At 45.7% G+C, this 26,382-nt stretch overlaps 1 protein-coding gene across 2 annotated transcripts in view; it reads left to right on the top strand.

Moving 5' to 3' along the window:
- LAMA1 (laminin subunit alpha 1) overlaps window positions 1–26,382 on the top strand; it is a 177,003-nt gene that overhangs the window by 21,428 nt on the left and 129,193 nt on the right. For both annotated transcript variants that reach the window (XM_051851430.3, XM_089305317.1), the window contains exons 2-3: window positions 14,282–14,452; window positions 14,645–14,757. In XM_051851430.3, the coding sequence (XP_051707390.3) occupies window positions 14,282–14,452; window positions 14,645–14,757 (284 nt within the window). The remainder of the gene's footprint in view (window positions 1–14,281; window positions 14,453–14,644; window positions 14,758–26,382) is intronic.

Below are 26,382 nucleotides of genomic sequence, written 5' to 3'. Positions count from 1 at the left end.
AATATTTTCTCATTAAAAGTCTCTTATTAGAAATTTATTTTGAAACTTTTTTCCTCTGATGTGTGGCTTGTCTTTTCATTTGTGTTTCAAAATGCCATGTTTTTATTTGTTTTTATTTTGATGAAGTCTAATATATCAGTTTTTTTCTAGATTATTCCTTTGGTCATATCTAAGAATTCTTTGCCTAATCCAAAGTCATGGAAGTTTGAGCTTATGTTTCTTTTTTTTTCTAGAAGTTTTCTTGTTTAACTGTTACATTTAGTCTAGGATCCATTTTGCGTTAACTTTGTATATGGCGAGAAGGCAGGATCCCCATTCATGGTTTACATATGGATAGTCAAGGCTTCCAGCAGTATCTTTGCTATTTGTTGAAAAGACAAAACCCTTGGTACTTTCACCAAAAATCAGTTGACTTTAAATGTAAATGTATATTTCCATGCCCTGTGTATTTTGTTCCATTGAGTCAGATACTGGTTCTTCAGCTAATATTGGGCTTCGTGGCTTCCTTTGGCTGTATAACACATTTTGAAATTGGAAGTGTAGGTGATTCAGCTTCATTCACCTTTTCTAAACTGCTGTGATTCGTCTAGATCCTTTGCATTTCCATAGCATCTGCTTGCCAGTTTCTCCACAAAAGCTGGCTGAGCTTTGGATAGCAATTAGACTGAACCTATAAACCAATTTGGACAGAAGCGCTGTTTCACAATATTGCATTTTCCTATTTTTGAATAAGAATTATTGCTTCATTCACTTAGATCTGTAATTTTTCTCAAAAAATATGTATAATGTGTAGGCTTTCAGTGAATTGGTTTTGAGTCCTTTTTGGTTGTTGTGAAACGTTTTCATAAATATTTTCTTCTTGTCTTCCTCCTTCCTTCTCCATTTTCTTTTTTAAATAACAAAGCTTGGGGGCCTATGGAGATCTGATCAAGTCCTTCTGTAGCCCTTGTGTTTCCAGATCTCCTCCTTCCGTTGGCTGATCCAGCTGTCTGTCACTTGTCCCTGCTGGGAAAGGCACCTTAGGCAAGCCCAGAGATGAGCTTTCCTTGTGGATTTTCCACAGAGTGCGCTACTTTTGATGAGACCATCACTGGGTATGCCCGTCATCCGGAGCAAGCCAGACGTCCCTAGCGGTGACTCTGCTGATTGTCATGGTTAGCACCGCCATCGCAGGTACCAGCCCGTGGGCTGAGATGAGGGTGCCATAACCCCAGGAGGAAGGCAGATCTATTCCCCTACACTTACCTGAAACACTAGCAATCTGAAAAAAAATTTTTTTATGTTTATTTGAGAGGGAGAGAGACAGACAGGCACAGAGATCTCCCATCTACTGGTTCACTTCTCAAATGCGTGGAACGTATGGGAATGGGCGAGGAAGCTGGGAGCCAGGAGCTCAGTCCAGACCTTCTACTTCAATGGCAGGAACCCCATCATGTGGGCCATTGCTGTTGCCTCCGGGGGTGTGTGCAAGCAGCAAGGTAGAGTCAGGATCCAGAGCCAGGACGCAAACCCAGGTACTGCAATGTGGGATGTGGGTTCCTCACCAGCAGCTTAACGGCTTGGCTTGGCTAAACGCTTGCTCCTGGCAATTATTCACAAAGAAAATTTTCCCCCTTTGTTTTCATTTGATTTTCAAAGACCTGAAATGGTTGCTCTGAAAGTTTTATCCAGCGTCGTGGTGTTCTGGAGGGAGGCCTTGTCACACCCAGGACTCCGCCACGGGCAGAAGTCCCTCTAAAACATCTCAGTTGATGTAGTTGCTTTGATCCCATCAGGGTCTCCAGTGAAGATCCATTTCTATCCATCACACCGTTAACAGTTAACAACCCACTAATTTTACCCACAGTGCATTACTGGCGTTACCCTGCTAGTTAGCAAAGTGCTGGTGTCCTTGGAGACAGAATTAACAGGTGGCTGTGGCAGGGGGCTGTGTTCCTGAGTGGAACTTCAGCTGAGTCCCCCCGGGAGGTGCATCCCACATTGTACCACTAGTAGTTGTATATGAGTAGGGCAGCCCATGTCACATCACACACAGACACCTGCAAGCTAATTTCAGATACTGTCCTGGTTACCACTAATGTTTAATTGGATTTTCCTCTTGAGTCAACCTCAGTTTACATCCTCAGTTCAAATCCTTCTCAGCACCTCCCACGTGAGGAGCGCTGAGAAATTCAGTCCCTGAGAGGAAACACAGGCCAGACTGAAAGCAGTGCTGTGTTGGCTGCTGGGGACACTGGTGCCAGAAGCTGAAAGAAGGGCTGGCATTCTCCGGCAAGCAACTGAGGTCCCCCAACCTTGGCAGAGTTCTTCAGGGCTGAAGCCCGGGGCTTGGAGAAACAGCTGGGAGAGGTCAGAGTTCATGGGAAGAGGAGAAAGGGTAAGTGGGCAAGTGCCTGTTAGAACTGAATGGAAAAATCACACTCTTCTGTTTGTCAGGTGTGTAACAAGACAGGGCATTTGGTCTTGTTAGTTTTTTTTTTTTTTTTTTTTTGACAGGCAGAGTGGACAGTGAGAGAGAAAGAGAGACAGAGAGAAAGGTCTTCCTTTGCCGTTGGTTCACCCTCCAATGGCCTCCGCGGCCAGCGTGCTGTGCCGGCGCACTGTGCTGATCCAATGGCAGGAGCCAGGTACTTCTCCTGGTCTCCCATGGGGTGCAGGGCCCAAGCACCTGGGCCATCCTCCACTGCATTCCCTGGCCACAGCAGAGAGCTTGCCTGGAAGAGGGACAACCGGGACAGAATCCGGTGCCCCGACCGGGACTAGAACCCGGTGTGCTGGCGCCGCAAGGCGGAGGATTAGCCTAGTGAGCTGCGGCGCCGGCCTACTTGTTAGTTTTAAAAGTTGTGGGGCCGACAATGTGGCACAGCGGGTTAACGCCCTGGCCTGAAGAGCCGGCATCCCATAGGGGCACCGGTTCGAGACCCGGCTGCTCAACTTCCGATCCAGCTCTCTGCTATGGCCTGGGAAAGCAGTAGAGGATGGCCCAAGTCCTTGGGCCCCTGCACCCACGTGGGAGACCCAGAAAAACCTCCTGGCTCCTGGCTTCAGATCGGCACAGCTCTGGCCATTGCAGCCAGTTGGGGAGTAAACCATCGGATGGAAGACCTCTCTCTCTGCCTCTCCTTCTCTCTGTGTAATTCTGACTTTCAAACAAATAAATAAATAATAAAAAAAAAAGTTGTGTTAAAGAAGACGTACATAAGTGTGATTTAAGAAGGAATTTATTAGTGAGGTCCAGCCTGGATTTTGGGTTCTTTATTACTAAAATGTGGCAACTTGAGAAATCTCCGAAAAGTTCATGGAAAACTATATCTGATGAAAAAACTGCATGGATTTCAAACAAGTTAGTGGCAAACAAGCTCATCGTGTAGTTCATTTTTGCACACACTTTTGGGAGGCCCTCAGTACAGTGAATTTTCTCTCTGCCTGTATTACGATAATACAAATACAATATGGGGAAGAACCTAGAAAATAAAAGGGAAATCATTTTAAGTATCTGCTTTTAAAAAGAGCAAAAACAAAAAATAAATAAAGTGCTGGGGTTGGGGAGGGCTCAGGGACAAAGTGTGACCTTGACATTCCAGCTTCTCTGGGCAGGAAGCTGAGCCCACCTGTGTCAGTGTGCTTGTGCTGTCGGAGGTTATTTGAAAACTCACACCTGGACCTGCACCCTCCCTTGGCAGCTCAAATGCAAGGTCCAGTGGCGAGCAGACAACAGCTTGTCAGTGTCTACCACGCCGCCAGCCAGGAGCTCCCTGTCCGGATGCTTTGTGTCTGGGAGATTTGCTGTGTAAATGGTGTGGATGTTCCTATCTTTAATTTCCTTTGGAAAAAAATTTTGTTATGCAGCATATTGGTCTTGAATTTATTTTTAGATTTTTTTTAAACGATTTTATGCTTTTTGCGGAAAAAAGCCTTGAGACATCCATGCTTCTGGCTGTGGGCTGTGCCTGCATGGATGGGCCCTGAACTGCACAGGTTTGTTTTAATAGATTTCTGTTTGGTGCTCAGTTACTATGGCCATATGTTCTGTCTTTGACTTGGAGCCCTTGAAGATCTTCCCTCTTCAGAGTAAGCAAAAAACCGTTGCCTTCATAGAAGCACTGCTGTCCTCTAAAAATGGGGGGATCTGGAGTTCTGGTTAAATTAAACAGTGGCAGAATCTTTGCTGGAGGGAGCATCATTTAACTGGTCAGTCTGGTGACTTCTGTGCCAAGCTTGACTGAATTGGCTGCACCCAGAGTGCGAGAGCTGGAGAAAGCCTGAGAGATGAACTAATCCATTGAGCTCAAAGCAGGACCCCAGGGGCCTGTTAGACACGAAGCTTCTCAGCACCAGCCCAGGCCAGCAGAATCAGAAAGCATTTTAACAAAGTCCCCAGGCAGTTTGTGTGTGTTAAAGTCTGAGGAATTTTCAGTTCTCTCTACCTTGTGTGTAGTTCACTCATAGTTATCAAATCTGTGAGTGCTAAGGATCACTGTCCATTGTCCTTAATAATATAGCATTGCAACATTTTTAACATGAGTTTAGTAATTTTTGGAATTTTTATTTATGTATCTTACTTATTTGAAAGGCAAAGGCGGGGGGAGAGAGAAAGAGAGAGAAAGAGAGAGATCTCCCATCCACTAATTCGTCCCCAAATGATGCCAGGTCAAAGCCAGGAAGCAGTTCAGCCTGGGTCTGCCCTGTGGGCGGCAGGGGCCCAAGTACTTGAGCCATCACCTGCTGCCTCCTGGGGTGCACAGTATGAGGAAGTTGGAATCCAGAGCACAGCGGGGGCTTGAACCCAAGCACACCCACCTGGGATGGTGTCCCAAGTGGCATCTTATCTGCTATATGAAGTGTGTGCCTCCCTATTAACCTTTCTCATGGCACTGTTCTTACACTGTGCGTGGACCACAGGGAGCCATAACAGTGTTTCCTGCCTCTGGAAGGTCAGCTGTGCTTGTGAGAAAACTGACTCTGCTTTTATTTTCGCCACTGTTGAGTTTGCAGTCATTCCATGTGTAGTGTGTTCGTCTCTTTTCACATATTTGATGCCTTTTCACAACACGAGCTAGGTCAGCAACGAAAATATCTAACAAGGAAATGATGGACATGCAGGGTAGAAAACCCACACTTCCACCCCCCCACCCCCCCCAGTATACTTCCTGTTGCTTCTCACTGGCGCAGGGAGCATTTTGGGAAACTACACTCCTTCTCACCTTTCCCCACGTCTGGATGAGGCTGCACCGGCGCATGGCTGTGTCTCCATGACAGGGGGCCGGCACGACGGGTAGCAGTCTTCTACTTTCCATGGGAACTCAGTCCACAGGAGACCTCCAGGAAGGGAGCAGAAGAGACTGACGCCAAAGGGCTGTCACAGAGGCAGCAGTAGGAGTCTGGCCTGGTGTGTGATGTGCCTGTAGTGTGCGATATTGTATGGGAACCACAAAGGGTTCTAGACGGAGGGAAAGGTCACTTTGACCAAACCTACTGTGGGGCCAGGTCAGTGGAAAGTGAACTGCTAGTTGAGTTTGGCACGAAAGATGCTGATGGAGCCCTGAAATAGGGTGGCGTTAGTGATTCAAGGCAGTGGAGATCCAGCTGAAGTTGAGTGGAGAGAAGGTGAGACAAAACACTGGAGAGAGTGAACACTGTTCTTTTTTTTTTTTTTTTAAGATTTATTTTATTTATTTGAAAGACGGAATTATAGAGAGAGGTAGAGCCAGAAAGAGAGAGAGGTCTTCCCTCTGCTGGTTCACTCCCCAAATGGCTGCACGGCCAGAGCTGAGCTGATCTGAAGCCAGGAGCCAGGAGCCAGGAGCTTCTTTCGGGTCTCCTATGCGGGTGCAGAGGCTCAAGCACTTGGGCCATCTTCTACTGCTTTCCCAGGCCGTAGCAGAGAGCTGGATCGGTAGTGGAGCAACCAGGACTCAAACCAGAGCCCATATGGGATGCTGGTGCTGCAGGCCAGCGCTTTATTCTGCTGCACCAAAGCACCGGTGGCCCCAACACTGTTCTTTTTTTTTTTTTTTTTTTTTTTGACAGGCAGAGTTAGTGAGAGATCCATAAGGTGAAAGGCGTCTGAAGTGACTTCTTGGTGAGATGGCCTTCTAGATGTGCACTGGAATGAAATCTCTCATCTGGTGGATGCAACCCTCTCGGGGACACATTTGACACCTCGGGTGCGAAGCCATCTATCTCATCAGAGGGTCAGTGGACAGTTGTAAGGACACTCCCTTACTGAAGGTACTGCTAGGCACCTGCAGGACCAGGTACTTCATTTGAGGAGCCAGTGCAGGATGAGAATGGAGCCATCTTGGTTTAAATTTTCGAAAACTTTGAGACAATTTCAGCAGGGCACTGCGCCAAGGGGGGGCGCCACAAGTTGCACGCTCAGGACACAGAGCTCAGTAACACTTGAGATGAATTCCCAGGGCTGCGTAGGTTTCAAAATGTAACTGAATAACATGAGAAGTAGCAGAAGAAACAACAAAGGAAGAACGAAGACCTTGAAGCGTTTCTAGAAGAGTCCATGGTTTTTGGAAGCGAGTGGTGTGATTAGAAAATGCTGACTTAATGGGCATTTTGAGTATTTAATTAAACAAATGCCATAAGCATTCCAAGCATTGTAAATGACAGAAGCAAAGTGGCTGCAGGGTTGTCACGCAAAGTGACAGCCTTGTTACTCAAAGTCTGCATTTGTTTTTTAATTCCTCTAAGCCAAGGCCACTCCAGTTAAGGATTTGGAAGGAGAGAGGGGCAGCAACTTTTTCACCACATGGGGAATGACTGGAAGTTCTAAATGTATGTGCATGTAGCAGTGCCTTTGTGTTTTCTTTATGTGCAGTAACGATTTTGATCAGGTAGAGTATTTCAGTTGTCACCACTCCATGATGAGCGAATGACAGTGTTCTTCTCTGCAACCGTAAACGTGGAGGCCCAGTGAACACCCAGTGTCATTGAGTCTGAGTACGAAGCAGGCATCGAGGGGGAAGCCTGCACATCCTGATAACGCAGACGACGTTTGTACCCAGCTTCCTCCTCCTCCCGTTTGCTTATCTTGCAGTCAAACCCTCTCTCTCTGTCAAGGACACCGCGAGGACATGGGTGTGGATGTGGAACCCAGCAAAACCCTGCTGCCTCTTTTTGTTACTCACCACTCTCTTGTTTTCTACTCCTCTTCCTGTTCTCATGAGAGGGGAAAAAGTCAACTGTGTTAATCGCCAGCCTCTTAGGAGCCCAGGAATTTGGGTTTGCCTCTTCTCTGGCTGTGTGGCTCTCTCTCTCTCTGCCTCCCTCTCCCCCTTTCTCTCTCTCTCCCTCCTCTTTCTCTCTCCCTTGCCACCTTCTCCCTCTCCTTTTTTTCTGTAAGGGTATTGGAAAGGGCCCTGGTGCTCACCCAGTCAAATCTCTAGACTATCTTAAGCTTTTCTTTTACTCACAGCCATCAATGATTAAATTGGTTTAATCCAAAGACCAAGTCTTTGTATTGGGGGCAGAGGCAGAGGAGGGGGAGGGGAGCTCTCCTCTGTTTCAAGTTGAAAGGGCTCCTAAGCTGGAGGTGACTCGGATGGCCTTCATTTAAAGAATGCTCTGAGTGTTAACATATTTCTTTCTTTCAGTAATAAAATAAGGAATCGGTAACTCTTAGGAAAAATTCTCATTGGAAATAAGAGCCCTGTTTTACATTAAGCCAGCAAGAAATGTATAGCTTTGATGTTTGACTATTTCATTGTTTTGAGAATACTATAAAATCTAATATTAAATATTAAGTAATATTAAAAAGTTCATTTAGTGGCGATTAAAAATTATTTTTAATTTATAATGAATATAACTGGAAACAGAGTTCCTTTAAGGCCTGCACCAAGTTTTGGGTCACGGGTTTCTCAAGGGAAAAGGACAGTGAGAGGAGGGGGCTGGTGTTTCAGGAGCTGCTCCTGGCTGGCCAATCAGAAGCAGGGATAAGGCCTCTGAGAAATATGCAAGCCCAGGAAGGCATGTGGAGGAAAAACATAGTTTCCAATACACCCGCTTCACACCGTCCTGCTGTATTTGCACTGTTTTCTGGGGAGAAAATACTTTGGGTTCGGACGAAGTTTGCCGCAGCTTATAAGGAAGCCCTGAGCTTGCTGGGGTGTGCCCCGTGAGTAATTTCAGTTGCGCCCTTTCTTCCTCTCTCCCTCTCTCTCCTTTCCTATACGCCTGTGGTCCTCCATGGGGAGCCCTGGCCCTGTGCTGGAAGGCGAGGCACAAGAAAACGGATAGTAACTTATATTTTGGGAGGGTGATTTTATTCTGTGGAGGGAAGGGCTGAAGCTATTGTGTAACTTGCAATGGTTTTCTCTAGGCTGGTCCAAGCAACCTGGATGCCTTGAGGGCCCAGGTGGCAGCTGCTGCTCCAGACCTGCTGGTCAGGTCACTCACTGAGGACATCACTGAGCGTGATGTCAGCTCAGCTTGGCTGCAGGGGAGCCGCGCACTTACCACCGCTCACCTTCTCTATCCACCTGGGGCCATAGCTCTTGGGTCTCCTGGCTGCCCTTGGGCAGGGATGCATAGGTTCCTAGAGGAGGAGAGGGAAGGAGACCAACAGAGTCACCTCTGTCACCTCCTCACCTTCTTCCTCCACATCAACTCCTGCTCCCAATGCTTCAGTCAAAGCACCTTCCTACCAGGGTGCTTGAGCTTTTTGGTGCTACCGGATCCCTTGGGCAAAGCCTGTGGGCCAGTGCTCCGCCACCTGGCACTGTATCAAAGGAGAATTCTGGAATCACAGCATCTTAGGAAAAGAAGACTCAATAATTGAACAGTTGAGAAAACAGAGACTTGAGAGATTGTCTCGCGCTGAGACATTTGGTTATTTAGTAGTGGAACCAGGATGAGGGCCTACATTTTACACCTTGGGTTCTGTGCACTTCTTAGTGGTCCATGAGTAAGAGTAGTTCCTTCTGTCCTTCATTTATTCATTCTTGCATTCAGGCATTTTTGGGTATTCACATGGGCTGGATGCTGATCTAAGGCAAATGAGACTCACAGATTAGCCAACTGTTGTTATTATGTTTTGGAGAAGGCTACAGGCACTAGGATTTGGATGTGTCATTAGGATTTCATGTGCTGGAAGCTTCGTCCCTGGGGTTGATGGGCTGGGGACCTTTAAGAGATGGGGCCTAATGGGAGCAGGGGACATCACTCTTGGAAGTGATTGATGGAGTTTTGAGAGGCCCTGGTTAGTTTCCCTAAGAGCAGGTTGTTATAAAGAGAGCAAGCCTTGCTCCTGGATCTCTCTTGCTTCCTGTCTTGCCATTGGATCTCCCTCTTGCCTGCACTCGTACAGTGATGTCATCTGCCATGTTCTGACATAACCGGAAGGCCCTCACCAGAGCCAGGCAGATGGTGGCAGCATGCTCTTGAATCAATCACTAAGCCCGTTTTCCTTATCAGCAATGTAGTCTCAGATATTTTGTTACAGTAACAGAAAATGGCCTGATATGGGGTGTATGTTGGGGGGGTGGGAGGCAAAGACAGGGCTGAGAAATAAGGTGGTTTACTTCTAATTCCAGACTTCTCCAGGCACCCTATAGCTGTGCAGCTGGATTAGACACAGGTCGACAGGTTACTAGTCTCTGTGTGAGTGGTGGGCGCAGTGGTGGGGCGTGCTGACTTAGGCTAGGGTAAAAGAGGGATGTTGACCTTCGCCCGGGGTTCAGAGGCGATCTGGGCTTAGCTTGAAGGAGGAGTAGGGCGTGGGTGGATACATGGAAGGTGAAAAGGGAGGGCAATTGACCTTGGTCTGAAGAGCAGTGAACCGTTAAGAGTCTGGACCCACGCCTGTCAGGTCATGACCTTGTACTTTTGCGTGGATCACACCTTACTGGCTTTCTTACTCTAGAACCTCTCATCTAGTGTTTTTTAATATTGCTGCTGTTTAAAATGTTGTACTTAACAACACCTGAGAGTAGACCTCTCTCTTTCCTTCTTGACTGTGAGAGCCTTGGGGTCAGGAAGAACCGAGTCATTCATCTCAGCCTCCTTGGGAGGTGCCTGGCATGGTGCTGCACACCCAAGAGGCGCTCACTGAAATTGACTGCACATTCACACTGACACTGACTCAGGAGCATGCACTTCTAGTACTCTGAATTCTTGTATCCTCCTGCAAAACCCATTCCATGACACTACCTTAACATTATTAACCTGGAATATGTTATTAGAATACCTGGATACCATTGTCATCATTATCCTGGAATATTACTTAATGCTTCCAGTATTTTCACTAAATAATGCCATTGACCATGGTTCAAGGTTCTGTTTTTATTGTTTAATCAGGTGATTGTCATGTTTCAAAGAGTGCTGAGAAACAGGGGAGTTTGCTTCTAATTCTGGATTTCCTTCTCTAATCAGTTTGTAAATGTTTATGTGGATAAATGGTAAGACTTGGGAGGTGGGCATTGGGTAAACAGAAAAAATGCATGAATGTTTAGGAAAAACTCATCTGTTTCTCAGTGTAGAAACTTAAATTGCTACTTTGCCAAAGGTTTCCATAGATTGAATTAGAAGTTTGGTTGTTTTTCATAATAAAAACTCCAGACATCAGAAGCCTCTTTGATTATTTAACTATATAAAATATTTATGATCCTTCATTTCAGTCTGGGAAAAAATTGCCTTGAAAATATTGTCCCAGATCCCTTAGCTAAGAATTGAAAATCTTTTCAAAACATCACTTTGATTTTGAAGAAGGATTAGGAAATACACCATTTCATGGGGCTCAAACACTATTTTTTTTTTCAAAATGGAAAGAAACCTCACTTCTTTTACAAGTGAATTGAGGCTGTGAATCATTGACTCTGTATCATATACAAAGTATTGATGAAGAAGTTGTAACGAGTCTCGGCCTAATCTGATTGTTTTAGATGTTTTATGTTTAAGATGGAAAAAACACATTTGCTAAGGAAAAAACCCAGGAGCGTCTGACACTGAATTTTTAAACTATCTGAAACTGTCAGGTGAGAACCGTGGCAGTTGTGTGGTAGCCAGGGTGTCCTCCAGCACAGAACCACGTCGTCCGCTCGTGTTGTCAGGGGAACTTTCCAGTTGATGAGCAGGGCATGGAAATGCATTGCAGAAGGCCGTGAGAGGAGGGCACTGCAGACAAAAACTGCGGGTGAATAGAAGGAACTGACTGCACGCCTGGTGGAGTTTGGCGTACAAAGCCTTTAGCTGCTAGTTCAGTCCTGGAGGGAGGAAGACTCCAGTGTGCATCTTGGATGGCAGAAAAAAGTAGAAATTAGTGTTGTAGGCACAGTAACTAAAGTAAATGTTTCTAAAAAGATATGTCTATTTAAAAGGTAGAGAGAGAGGGAGAGAGAGAGAGAGAATCTGCTATCTACTGGTTCACTCCCCAAATGGCTACAGCAGCCAAGACTGGGCCAGGCTGAAGCCAAGAGCCAGGAGCTTCTTCTGGGTCTCCCACATGGTTGCAGGAGCCCAAAGCACTTGGGCCATCTTTCTCTTAACAAAAATGTGTAGTCTAACTATTGAGTACATGGCTAAGTAATGGGAAAATTGTCACATGTGTCATGCTTTGTTCTGCTTTTGATACATCTTTATGTGTAAAATCAAACTTTTATATTTGAGAAGGTGGGTATGTTTACCCTGATTGGAGCATTCCACAATGTCGCATCTGTCAAAACATCACACGGTTCCCCATAAATAGGTATAATTTTCATGTGCCAGTTTAAATAAATGCATAAATACACAGAATGCAACCATTCTTCTTGGTGGGGTCTTGACCCTAATGTCCTTTCTCAGTCTTTGATGTCCCTTTGTCTTGCTTGGCACTCATGTAGCTTCTTTTTATTGAAATATTTCAGCAATCTTTGAATGAGTCAGCAACCTGAGCAAGTTCTAAAAAAGAGCTTTTTACAACGTGCTTTCTCCAGGACGTAGTTCCAGTGCTCTTCATCTTCTAGCAGATGTGATCTGGTGCCACAGGGAATAATGTATATTCTGTAACCACAGAGTGAGAGTCAGTGTGTTATGCAAGGTGTAATCTTTAGTGAAGATTTTCTAAAAAAAAAAAAAAAAAAAAAGGGTTATCTGGAAAGGAAGTTTTAGTTTTAGTGATAAGCAACGTGGCTGTGTAAATATGTACAATTTTTATTTGCAAATTTTTAAAAAAGGAAAAAAAAACATGGAGTGTTTTGGGAAATGGATCCGTTCAAGGTTTGCACGGCTGTGCTAACGAAGCTTTTTGCCCGTCTTTTTATTATTCTTTTTAAATTAGAGTATATTTAGAGGATCAGCCAGGTAAGGGAAAACAAGTTCTCCATAGTCTGCCTGGCATGAAGAACCCCCTGATGCTGGTGACTGCAATGTAATCGGGTGTGACTGGCCCAGGTGACTGAAGTTCATGCTCAAGAGCTTCATGCTGCTTTTTCTGGATGACATAGGGCAAAGGCTCCAGGAGACGGAGTGTGGTGGCCCCAAGACTCCTACCCTTGCCCCCCAGGAGCACCAGGCCCTGTAGCTCCCCAGGGTGGGAAACGAGGAATTCTCTTGAATCTGGGCAACCTAGGGGCAAATAGGGAAAAGGGGGCCGTTTGTGAGCTGGTCAAGTGTGTGTTGTCCATGGACAAGCACATTATTAGATCCGTTCTTGCGACCTCGGTTTATTTTCCTTGTTTGACTCATCTCTGTGACAGCAATGGACAGAGTTGACTGTACTAAAAACCTAAATGCTTGTGTGAGAAGTAGAACCCAGGAAAATGTTGCTTTAGCTGCTTGGATAAAACATCACAGTTGAAAAGTGTGCTGTATTTTACCTTTTAAGCACGTAAGAAAGCTTAGAGCCAGATTATTAGAATATTGTCGGCATGAAGGGTGGACTTGATTCGTTCTCTCGGTGCCAAGCGATGAGCATCAGCTCCTGCTGCCGGGTAAGAGCCACTCCGGAGAGCTTACATTTCACATCCGCATCTGACTACCGGCTGATGAAAACAGTAATCTGGGGGGCTAAGTAATTACACATGCTGATTCATCTGATTCCTCATAGAGCATTTTTTACTCCTTTTCCATTAAAAAATAAATCCATTTAAAACATATGGTAAAGAATAACCTTAAAAACGAAAATAAGTTTGTTAAATATAAAATGTGATATAAGTCTGTTATGTTTCAAAATTAAGACTACTGCTCTAGAATACAAACATTAAATGACTTTTCTACTTAGGGACTGGGGGCTTGTTGGAGCGAATAGGGCCTTTCCGTCAGGGCACAACTGCTGATAGGAGTTCTGTCTCGTGTGTGGTGCCTTTGAAAGACTACCTAAGATGTTCCTCTGTTTAATGGGTGCATGGGGAGCTTTTTTTTTTTCTTTTAATGTAGCGGCCCTAACAAAAATAACTTTTCATTTTATGATTCAAAGTATTAAACATTAGTATGAGAAAATTTCATTGGGCATATTAGGCAGCACCTAAAGATAAAAATTGGAGGCCTGACTTCCTTCCATATAGCCACAGTTATACTGTGCTCTTTCAGATCTCACTGGAAGATAAACACTTCAGAAATGTTCTGTGCAAGGAAAAGATTCTATCCTGTGATCTCTGAAGATCAAGTGCTAGTAACTGGGAGAAACCCCACTATGCCAAGACCCCGCCCATACTCTCAGTTAACAGTGTCCCTTCCCCTGGGTGTCTCCTCAGTGTCCTGTCCACCACAACTTCCGGGTCTCTGTAGATTCTGCCCTGCTCTCGTCCTCTCTTACCAAGATACAATTAAACAGCTAAAGAGCCTAATGGAGATGCTTTTCTCACAGTCGCCCAAAATTATTTTCTGAATAATAGTTTGGATCTGGTACAGATCCCACCGCCACCCCCCCGCCCCCCGCTTAAATATAAAAATAATTCAAGACAAAGGAGTGGTACAAAGGGAAAGATTAGTAGTAAATTAAAGAGAATTTTCAAAATTGGATCTTTGTATCCTAAAGTTTTTTCACCAAAGAAAGCAGAAGGCGGGGGGGGGGGGGAGAGGGAGAGGGAGAGGGAGAGAGAGAGAGAGAGAGATGGAGGGAAAGAGAGAGAGAGAGATTTTAGATGAGAGGAAAGACCTCTTGCAGCCAGTGTTGGAGTCCCCTCCATGGAACAGTTTCACCGAGAGAAAACGCTGCTGAACAGCTCGCTTTGTGTGAGGCCTCCGCCATTAGCACAAGGATTTTATCACCTTTCTGAGTCCCCTGCAAAGTGTCGGGGGTGAGCCTCCTTTTGGATTCCAGGGCTCAGCTGATGCGGTGAATTGTGCCTTCCAGGTCTGTTTCCTGCCATCCTCAATCTCGCCAGCAATGCTCACATCAGCACCAACGCCACGTGCGGGGAGCGGGGGCCCGAGATGTTCTGTAAGCTGGTGGAGCACGTGCCGGGTCGGCCTCTGCGGAACGCCCAGTGCCGGATCTGCGACGGCAACAGCGCCAACCCCAAAGGCAAGCGCTGCCCCTTCCGCCCCGAAGCACGCGCGCGCAAACTCACACGTTCCGGAACTGCGATGAAGATGGCCGTGAGGGAGCCGTGAGCCGTGCACCTTCACTGCTGTCCGTTTCTACCAGTTTAGATGTTCGAAAATCTGAAGCCAGCCAGGCCTGAGAAAAATGCGTGTCTTTATTTTCTCTTGACAGAACGCCATCCCATCTCAAATGCGATCGATGGCACCAATAACTGGTGGCAAAGTCCCAGTATTCAAAACGGGAGAGAGTATCACTGGGTCACAATCACGCTGGACTTAAGACAGGTGGGTAAGGCCACTGCTGGCGAAGAGTGTGTGTGGTCCTTGTTTCAGAAAGTCTGGCTTGTATGTTGAAATGCTTGCATTCTGCGCACACAGGTGAAGTCCTGCTCCATGGCACCGTGCCTTGGCACATGTGCCCTTCCCAGGTGTTTCTCAGAAGTCGCTCCACAGGTGCTCCCCTGTGGTTGATGTCCTTTGCAGCTATGTCAGCAGGGCATCCTCATCTGTTGCAGGAGTCTTCAAAATGTTTGTGGAAAATGCATATCATGAAAAACCATGCAAGTGTTTCAAACACTTTTGAAAATAAGCTTATCTTTTACTTCCATCTGTCCACAGATTTTTTTCAAGTGCCCGTGTATGATGCCAGGTTGTGTGCTTGATGCTAGCAGGTGCACTGGGGAAGGCGAGAAAGGGCAAAACACATGCAGTCCTTACCTATCAGTCTTTTTTTTTTTTTTTTTGACAGGCAGAGTTAGATAGTGAGAGAGAAAGGTCTTCCTTTTGCCGTTGGTTCACCCTCCAATTGCTGCCGCGGCTGGCGCGTTGCTGCCGCGGCTGGCGCGTTGCAGCCGGCACATCACACTGATCCAAAGCCAGGAGCCAGGTGCTTCTCCTGGTTTCCCATGCGGGTGCAGGGCCCGAGTACTTGGGCCATCCTCCACTGCACTCCCGGGCCACAGCAGAGAGCTGGCCTGGAAGAGGGGCAACCGGGACAGAATCCGGCGCCCCGACCAGGACTAGAACCCGGTGTGCCGGTGCTGCAGGCGGAGGATTAGCCTAGTGAGCCGCGGCGCCGGCCTCTTACCTATCAGTCTTACCATCTTTGCTGTTGGCATTGTGCGGAGTAGTGTGAGTGTTACTCTGAGGTTGGGAATGATCGAGCGTAATGTTTAACCTCTGACTGTCTCACCACATGCTGTCCTTCAGGGCCATGTGTAAGCTGAAGCTCCCAGTGCTAAGGTGAGCAAAGTAAGGCAGAATTGGCTCCAGTGGCACCTGCCACGTCTGCGGCCTCTTATCTTGCTTCAGTGCCACGGGGGAGCCTGGAGGGAAATATGATTATGGGTCCTGGGTGCCCCAGGATTTCTGGGGGCAGGAAGGGGCAAGAAAGGGGAGTGAGTGGAAAGGGGAAAAAAAAAAGGAGATGTTTTGGAGCTTTTGTCACAATTTCTGATTTAAATTCTTCAGAAAAGTCATAGACATTCTTACTTATTTCTGTTCAATTTCTCCTGTGTTAGAATCCATAAGTTTTATGTAAAATTGTTGAATCATTTGAAAGAAACAAATAGTTGAAGCACACATTATAAAATTTTATATTATTGGTGGAGATTTAATTATGAATAAGCCTATATATTTGAGCAAGTGATAGTTTAAAAATGTGGGAGATTTTAAGTAAAACACAAGGCAGTACTGGGCAGAATGATGTACAAGGAACCTCTGATCTCTAATAATTACAGTGAGTGAAGTAGCAATATGCTGACCTAGCATCCAAGCTGACATTTTAGCACAGGACCACAGTATCATAAAAATAACATAACACCTCAGATAGTGTGACTTGTACTTATGTGGACCTCTTAATATTTCAAATACCCCTAAAGAAAATGAGAATACCCCCCCTTTTTTGCTCTGGTATTTGTATACCAGCAGCAAGAATGGTTATTTGGGAAATTTTAGTTTTCCCATCACCTTTCTGATTTATTTCCCTTTTTCTAAAGCAAGAAGTACAACTACAGTCTGGTGCCATTTGACAACATGTGCTGCAGAAATGCGTTATTAGATTTTTGTCACGGTTGGCATACATCTAGGTGGTGTAGCCTACTGTAACCTCACATGCATGATTGTCCGTGCAGCCCTTTTGTACAGCTGGCTACACAATAAACTCACCAGCATCATCACACACACATATGTGTGGTGTTGTGGGGAGCAACCCAGACTGGACTGAGTTACTGGAATTAAGACTTATTCTATGCATCTGCTCTCCCACAATATGGCGCTGGGAGAGGAGGCAACAGCTTCTACCCAGCTGCCTCTCACCAACTTGACAAGCTGCAGGACCTGCTCCTGATTGGAGGAGAGCAGCGTACTCGGCGTGTGGGCAGCCGAGTTAGGATTGGCGGAGGAGGACTATAAAGGAGGAGAGAGACGGCATGCACGAGGAACATCTAAGGGGAACATCTACCTGAGGAACACCTGTGCAGCCCCCGAGAGAGCCGGCCGGCGGTGTGCCGCTCCCCCGCGGAAGTGGGGAAGGTGGCAGGGGGAACCGCCCTTCCACGGAGGTGGAAGGGACGGTAGCCAACCCGGGAAGAACCAACAGCAAACCCGGGGAGGGCCGAGCAGACGAAAGAACAGTGCAGGGTCCTGTGTCGTTCCTCCACAAAGACGGGGAGCGACATAATGGTGCCGTGACTCGGATATGAAGCCTAGGCAGAGCTTAGTGTCATTCCTCCATGAAGAGGGGGAGCGACATAATGGTGCCGTGACTCGGATATGAAGCCTAGGCAGGGTTTAGTGTCGTTCCTCCACGAAGAGGGGGAGCGACAGGTGTTGTGTGTTACAGCATTATGAGGGATATGAGGTCTGTAGGTGATGAGATTTTTCAGTCCCATTGAAATCTATGGGATCACTGTGGAACAGGTCATCCATCGTGGACTGAAACCATGGGCACATAGCTGGATATGCATCATTAGACATGTGAGATTGTGTGTGCTTGGCCACATTAAGAACTGAATATTCTGCATGTAGATTTCAAACGCATTCTACTATCCATTGTCTTGTTGCTTAGCTTCATCTTTTGCTTTTGGTTGGAGGGAGCCAACTTGAAGAATTCTAGAAGAGAGCATCAGCTTTAGATCTTTTGAAGGCCTGTTTCAAAAACAAGCATGGACACACAGCTGTAGACTTCATTGGGTAATTTCTACTATTTGAGAGTAAGCCCCTAAAATAAGGTAACATAAAATAATTGGTACTCAGAGGTTTCTATATCTCTGACCCAGTATAAAAATTCCTCCAGGCCTTCAATAAAAAAGAGTCCATTATGCTTATATCTTAGCTAACCCGTCCCAGATGCTTTATTGAGCCTCTTATTATAAGCATTTTGAGTTTGCGGAAGGCATGTTTTAGTGAATACACACAGACTGAGATTCAGGATTCGCAAAGCATAGTGCCATGGTCGTTCAGGTGAATTGCAGTCATCACTACCTGTGCTTTTCCAATGCAGTTGGCCCGCCTCTCTGTAGGTTCCTTACCCTCACAGTTCACCAACAACAGCTGGAAGATATTTGGGGGAAAAAAATTGCATGTACTGAACATACATGGACTCATTTCCTTGTCCTTGTTCCCTCACAATTCAGTATAACAACTATTTGCATTGCATTTACCTTATATTAGGTATTCTAAGTAATCTAGGGATGATTTCCAGGTCACAGGAGAATGTGTGTAGGTTCCATGCAAGTACTTCACCATGTATAAAGGATTTGGACATCTGGGCTTTTTGTATCCACAAGGGTCCTGGGTCCAATCCTCCATGGATAGTGAGGGGACACTGTACTTCGGTTTTTAGCTTAAAAAAATAAAGACACTTTCTTTTTTTTTTTTTTTTAAAAAAAAGGAGGGGACATAGTGGAGTTAAACTATTGCCTATAGCACCAGCATCCAATATGGGCACTGGTTCAAGTCTCGGCTGCTCCGCTTGCCATACAGCTCCCTGCTAAAATGCCTGGGAAAACTGCAGATGATGCTCCAAGTCCTTAGGCCCCTGCATCCACATGGAAGACACAGAAGAAGCTCCTGGTTTCAGCCTGGCCCAGTCCTGGCCATCGCAGCCATTTTGGGGAGTGAGCCAATAGATGGAAGACCTCTCTCTGTCTCTGTCTCATCTCTCCCTCTCTCTCTCTCTCCGTGGGTGTGACTCTGCCTTTCAAATAAATAAAAGCTACCTCTTTAAAAAAAATGAAGACCTTTGCTTTGAATAGACACCATGTCACTAACCCACATAGCAACATTAACGATAATTTCCTGATAACTTTTGCCATCCATATCCACTTGTCCTAGTTTATCCACCAATGCCTTTTATAAATTTTTCTCGAATGAGGGTCTGATAAAGGCCACTAATTGCATTTGGTTGTTCCGCTTCCTGAATCCTTCCAGTCTGGATTGTTCTCCACAGTGTTTTAAGAGACTGTGTTTTTGTCTGGATCGTTCTCCACAGTGTTTTAAGAGACTGTGTTTTTGAATAAATCTGTTGTCTTGTAGAGTCTTGCACATTCTGGATTTGTCTGATTGTTTCATCGTGGCTGGATTTGATGTGTTCTTTTATGCCCTCAGCCTCCTGTGAATGAAATTCAGCTTTAAGGGTCTGATTAGATTCCATCTAAATGTGCCTGTCAGGCATACCTCACTGGTGATCCAGGCTAATCCGTGTTCCCTCCTCTCAGGAAGTTTTCCCACTGGGCATGGCAGAAATTTGAACCCTGTCTGGCTGTTGGTAGCCAGGTCTCTCCCTTGTCTTGAATTTCTTTTCCCTTTCACATCTCCCATCTCGTTTATTTTCATTATTATTATTTGCATGGAGGAGAGAGAGAGAGAGAGGAGATTCCCACCACATCTGGTTTCCTGGAAGATGCCCCAGGTGGGTACCACTGAGCTGAGGCTGAAGCAGGGATCTGAGAATTCAATCCAGGCCTTAGTGCCACGTGGGCGGCAGGATCCCAACTACCTGAGCCGTCATCTGCTGTCTCCCAGGACCTACAGTAAAAGGAAATTGGAATCTGAACACAGAGCCTGGTGTTGAACCTGGCTCCTTTAAGGTCCTGCTGACACTCGGATCTCAAGTCTGGCTCCACCTTCTGATGACTTCTACTGCCCAAGTCCACGTGTTTCCCTGTCATGCCAGCCATCAGCTAGCCACTGGTTTAATTTCCAGACTGTATACCGCACAGGAGCAAGGGACCACAGCTCCCTGCTTCCTCTTCCTTCTCTTCTTTCTCATCTCATTGCTTGCCCTGTTAACATTTATTGGTGTTGTGCTCACTCTTGCGAAACCAGACATTGGCACAGGCCAGGCACACACTGAACCACTGCAGTGTGGAGCAGTGCTTTCTCGTATTGCGCGCTTCCCTTTCTTGGTCACAGTCTCATTAAAATAAGACAATAAACAAATAAGCCTTTTTTTTTAAAAAATAAAGGTTTGATTTATTTATTTGGAAGACAGAGGCAAAGAGAGAAAGAGATGGCAAAAGGTCTTCTATCTGCTGGTTCACTCCCCAGATGGCCACAATGGCTGGAACTGGGCCCATCCGAAGCCAGGAGCCAGGAGTTTCTTCCTGCTTTCCCATGCAGTGCAGGGGCCCAAGAACTTGGGCCATCTTCTACTGCTTTCCCAGGCCATAGCAGAGAGCTGGATGAGAAGAGGAGCAGCCAGGACTCAAACTGGCTCCCAGATGGGATTCTGGTGCTGCAGCCGGATGCTTAGCACACTACGCCACAGCGCTGGCTCCACAAATAAGCCTTTTGACTGCTTTGTTTCACTTCTGCAAAAATGTAAAATCTAAAGTCTGTGAAGTAAAATTGTTGGGCTTTAATATTATCAGAAGTCGTAAAACCATATTGCAAATGTATCCATGTAACTTAATAAATATGTCAGGTCCTGAGGTTTTTATGGCCAAATTAGCTTCATTCCATGCTGGCAAATGCTAGATCCTGATGTTATTCATGATCCACTAGTTGATGACAGCTACTGAAATTTCATACAGCACTTTCAGCTTCTACATATAAATGATTGGTTATCTGGAAGGTAAACAGAGAAAAGATAAAAAGTGGTGTTATCAGAAACTCCATAAATGTTGTATGGTTTGCTGTAAGTTTTATCTTCAGAGTGTTTGTTTTAGTAGCATATTACAAGAGGGTTGATTAGATATATCTCTTTTCTTTAAAATAATGCTTGCTATTCCTTCTTTCATTGATTCATGATATTTTAGAAGCTGCATTGCTGGATATTTAGCAATGTCTTATTTTTTAAAAATCCATGGAAATGGAATGCATGATTTTTTTTAAAATAAAGCTTAACAGTCAACTTTAACAAATATAAAACTGGCATTTATGTGGTGGCCTCCATTTATAAAATGCTAGTTACTATCAAGTGATTTAGGAGCTCACTCGTTTTGTAGGACTAATGCTGAAATGAGACAGTCATCTTTTTGATAACTTTAAATGGAAGAGAGAAAGCATGAGCTTCATGTATTTTTAATTTTATGATCATCAAAATTCTTGCAGGGGCTGGCATTTGGTCTCTTGGGTGACAATTACGGAGAAAATTGCTGGTAGGGATGCCTTGCTTTGAATTTTGGGTCCTACTCCTGATCCCATCTTCCTGCTAATGCAGACCCTAGGATACAGCAGTGATGGCTCAAGTAGGTACATCCCTGCCTTCCATGTGGGAGAAGCTGGGTTTTGTATGGCTGCTAGCTTCAGCTTGGCTCAGCCTTGGTCTTTGCAGGCTTTTGGGGAGTGACCAGCAGACAGGAAATTTCTGTCTTTCTGTCTGCCTGCCTGTCTCCTCTGTCTCTCACATGAATAAAAATTGATAAAAATGTTTGAAAATTATTTTATGTTCTACTAATTAAATTAAAAGTTACTCCCTGAGTAGCATTTCCCAGTAGGACATAAGGATTTCCAGTTTGAGAAACATTGTATTAAAAGTTAATATGCTGGGTAGATGAAAAAGTGCTCTACATCTTTAGTGATTAAGGAAATAAAAAATTAAAATAAGACACTAATTTATACCCATTAAGATGCTTTTCATGAAAGAAGTGGAGTCCGACGCCATGGCTCAATAGGCTAATCCTCCGCCTTACGGCGCCGGCACACCAGGTTCTAGTCCCGGTCAGTCGGGGCGCCGGATTCTGTCCCAGTTGCCCCTCTTCTAGGCCAGCTCTCTGCTGTGGCCAGGGAGTGCAGTGGAGGATGGCCCAGGTGCTTGGGCCCTGCACCCCATGGGAGACCAGGAGAAGCACCTGGCGCTCCTGGTTTCGGATCAGCGTGGCGCGCCAGCCACTGGAGGGTGAACCAACAGCAAAAGGAAGACCTTTCTCTCTGTCTCTCTCTCTCACTGTCCACGCTGCCTGTCAAAATAAATAAATAAATAAATAAATAAATAAATAAATAAATAAATAAGAAAGAAAGAAAGAAAGAAGTGGAAACTTACAGGTGTTTGAGAGGATGTGAAACAATTGAGAACCCTGTGCATTGCCAGTGGGAATGGGAAAAGCTACAGCGCTGTGGAGAACAGTATGGCTGCTCCTCAGAAATCAAACCTAGCATTGCCAGGATGCGGCCACTGCACTCCCAGCTGCATGCCCAGGAGACTTGAAAGTGGGGACTCTGACAAGTATACTAATGTTCATCGCACAATTTTACCATAGCTAAAAGGCAGAAACCTCCCAAATGTCCACCAACGGAGGAACCGATGAACACATTGTGGTATCTCTATACAATAGGATATTTTTAAAAAGAGTGAAATTTTGCCACATTCTATATTGTGGATGAAATTTTGCCACATTCTATGTCATGGATATACCTTGAACACTTATGCTAAGTGAAATAAGCCAGATGGGAAAGAAGAATTGTAGGATTCTATTTAGGAGGGGTACCTAGGGCAGTCAGAGTCATAGAGACAGAGGGTAGAGGGTGCTCTCCAGGCACTGGAGGGAGGGCAATGGGGCATTGGAGTCCTGCAAACATGCTGGAGTTGAAGGGTGGTGATAATTGTACAATAATGTGAATATACTTAACACCACTGAATTGTACTCTTAAAAACCTCTGAAGTGGTCATTGTTATGTATAATACCTCAATTAAAAAATGCACTGTGATTCACATCCTACCTTTTATCAGCCAGGGGCCAGTGAGGACAGAAACCACACTGGTCATTAAGGGAATGTTAGTGTGGGGAATTGCTGCCACAGTGTTGGAGATCTGGAAAAGGGAACAGGAAGGTAACCCAGGCACAGGCTTGGAGGAGCGTCCCTTGTCGTTAATGGGGGACATGGGTGGCCCCTCTGGAGACGAGTCACCTGCTGTCGCCAGGCCAGGAGGCACAGGACGATCGCGAGGACACAACACCACAGTCCTTGTGAGGACACAATGCCACAGTCCTTGTGAGGACGCAACGCCACAGTCCTTGTGGACTGTGCTGGGTGAGGCTGGGACTGCAACACCAGGAGGGCTGCAGGCTGCTGCTCTGTCTACTGGCCATTCCTGTGGCATTGCGTCCTCCCAAGGACTGTGGCGTTGTGTCCTCGCGATCACCCTGTGCCTCTGGGGCTCTTATTTTCCCCTTTTGGCGCATGCTGAAGCTGGGGCTTAGAGAGTTTCAGTGACTTGCTGCAGGGCAGGACTCTCTGAGAGTCAAGGCCCTCCAGCTGAGACCGTGTGACATATATGCTTTGTTTAACATTTCAGCATGAACATTTCCCAGCGGAACTAAGACTCATTAGCAGGAATTGTTAAAGCTGCGTTAGTAAAGCCTTCTCTGTGGTTTGCCCAACTGTCGCATAACCACTTCTGCACTTGGCACTTGGGTGTTTTCCGTTATGGGGAATAACTTTAGTTTTCCATGAAGAAGGGTTACTCTCTACGTGTGTAATGCAGTGAACACAAATCATTTCATGGTTGGCTTTGCTTTGAGTATCCCTTTGCAAATAAACAGTCATTGCCTCATATCCATATAGGAAATGTATAGGTATAGTTATGGACTATTTCAGGATTATTTTTCCCCTCATCTGTATAATTTCATCCACCCTCCCCAACAATCCTGAAATAATCTCCTCTTTGAAGGAGCACAGGACAAGGGGTTTCCAAGTTTGCTTGGGTCACTTGGCTTGATGTGCTGGAGCTAGGATTGGAAACTCGGACTTCAAGGTCTTTGAGGCTGTGCCACGCTGCCTCACCTCACTGTCTCTGGTCTGCAGTTGCTGCCATTTTACAATGAGTCTGGTTTCTCCTGATGTTGGAGAGTCTGGATTCTGGCCCTTTCGCCCTTGTTCTGTTGACGGACTTTGCAGCTCAACAGGGTTCTCTTGCTTGTGAATGGGGCAGAGCATTCATGCTTGTTCCCCACTTTCACATCAGTACAGAGTGTTAACGCTTGTTTCTGCTTTTACATTGACACGGAATATTAAACTTGTTGCGTGGTTTTCATTTAATAGAATGTTAATGCTTGCTTCCTGCTTTTACATTAATGTAGAATATTAATACTGCTGCATGCTTTTCCATTATAGAATATTAATGCTTGTTCCCTGCTTTTACGTAATGCTGAGTATGAATGCATGTTTTTACATTAACACAGAGTATTAATACTTGTTGCATGCTTTTATATTAATACAGTATTAATATTTATTTCCTGCTTTGCATTAATGGAGTATTAATACTGGCTTCATGCTCTTACATTAACCTAGCGTATTAATACTTGTTCCCTGCTTCACAGTGTCTGATAGAATAGGGTGCTACCCAGCATGTGATTTTTTTGGCCAAGCAGCAAGAAAATGAATGCATATGTCTTACTGTCTTTTAAAAACATTTAAACCTGGGCAAAACTTTCACTAGGAAGGTCTGCGAGGTGAGTAAAGTTGTGTAATTTTCTTTAGAAGAAGGAATCTGTCTCCTACAGAAGGAAAGATTCCCCACAGCCTGGGGACTGACGCTGCCTGGAGGGGCAGTGCTTGATTTTCTGTGTAGGTTTAATGAGGAAGTGGCACTTTGTTGTGGGACCATGGTCACAGACGGGCCTTTGTTCCATGCAAACCTGTAGACAAGAGCTGCTTGTTTGCTGGGATTGGTGAGACCTCATTAATTCAGATGACTGTTGTGTTTTCTCCCCAAATTTCTGAAAAATTGACTGGGTTTATTACGATGTCAATCAAATATAAAATGTTGGCTAAGCACATTGACAAGGTCAATAAGAAAACAGGGAAATTTCACATTCTTCAGACACAATCTTTACAGACTTTTGGAACAAGAATTGCATATAAATCGGTGCCTCTTGCTACAAATGAGACTTGGCTGTTCATTAAAGGAGTTAGCCAGAGACATTCCTGGAAATGCTCTGATGAAACTGCTGTTCCTGGGTACTTGCACGCAGTCGAAGTGATCCAGTTTCAGTTTTCTATTACTACATGCTGACCTCAACCTGTTCTAAATACCGAGCTCTCTGAAATTGATCAGCTAAATGAATAGGTGGGCAGGACTCTCTTACATTATGATTTGGAAGTCAGCCACATCAGATTCCTGTCTGAAGACAAGTCTATCTTTTTTGTCATGTTCTCTGTGAAGCTCCTGGTCTCAGAAGTACACCCTTGTTTTGTGTTCACAAAGAAAGACATATTCTGTTATGTCACTTTATTTTCTCCTATGCAGCTTTTCTTCGGTTATCTGTTGCTTTGTAAGAAACCACTGCAAAACTTGATGGCTTGAAACAGAAACCTTCAGCTGATACCTTTCCTAGTTTCTGTGGGTCAGGATTTTAGGAAGAGCCTGAGTGAGCAGGGGTGTGCAAGGTGGCAGACCCTGGGCCGGGAGGGGGCAGCTTAAGGGAGAGGGTGCTGGGGCAGCTGGGGGAAGGGGACCTGCGGCAGCCCGAGGCGGGTCCGGTGACTGTCTTCATGTCATCTCAGGGTCCCTCTGTGTGGGCTGTCATGCAGGCTGGCATGTGCTTCCTACAGCATGGCTGCCCTGGGGCCCCTGGTCCTAGGGTGTACAGGACCCCATCATGACTGCTTCAGACCAAAAGGGAGAGGTTACTTTCTTCTGTACTTATTTAATTTTATCTAATTTGAAAGAGAGATGCAGAGACGGAGAGAGAAGGAATATCTCCCGTCCATTGGTTCATTCCCCCAAATGCACAAAGCCTGTGTCTAGGCCAGGCCAAAGCCAGAAACCAGGAACCCAGTCTAGGCCTATCACCCAGGTGGCAGGGCCCTAACTCCTTGAGCCACCACCTGCTGCCTCCCAGGGTGTGCATGGCCGGGAAGCTAGAATCGTGGAGCTCAGACTTGAACCTGAGCGCTCTGAGTAGGAACTCCCAGCAGCTCCTTTGCTGCTGCACGAAACCCCTGCTCCGGCCTTTCCCTTTATACCTGTCCTCCAGAGACACACGGCGCCAGTGCTCAGTGAGCTACCCTGTCACTGAGGCCGGCTGAAGAGTAGACCAGCCCCTGTCCACAGGAGGAGGGGAGAGAATTTGAGTGCTGTCGGCAAGCTACAGCTGCCGCCCACTTCTGGAAGGGTCTTTCTGCAGCAGAGGCTCCCATCCTGGCAGCTTTGGCAGCCTCGGCCATCTTGCCCATCATCTTCAGATGAAGTAAAGGCTGAAGGATGCCAATGGGGACACAGATATTGTACCCTAAGCTATTCGAGGTTAATAACAGATGAGCAGAATAAGTGAAAATAACCAGGGCCAGGCTCCAAGAGCTACATGGGGTCTTGTTTCCGGATGAAATTTATATTAGGTTTTCTCATTTGTGGATTAGCAGAGGTCAAGGGTAACCGTTTTGCCATTTGGCAGAGTTCTGTTCTCTTTCTCGCTTTGTGGCTTTGAGTGGCGGTGGTGGGGGCAGGGTTGGCCATGCCCTCCA

The sequence above is a fragment of the Oryctolagus cuniculus genome, chromosome 10, assembly GCF_051225735.1.
Source record: "Oryctolagus cuniculus isolate XC-2025 breed Fujian yellow rabbit chromosome 10, ASM5122573v1, whole genome shotgun sequence".
Lineage (NCBI taxonomy): Eukaryota > Metazoa > Chordata > Mammalia > Lagomorpha > Leporidae > Oryctolagus > Oryctolagus cuniculus.
The sequence above is the reverse complement of the archived record's forward strand: the minus strand, read 5'-3'. Positions and strand labels throughout refer to the sequence as shown.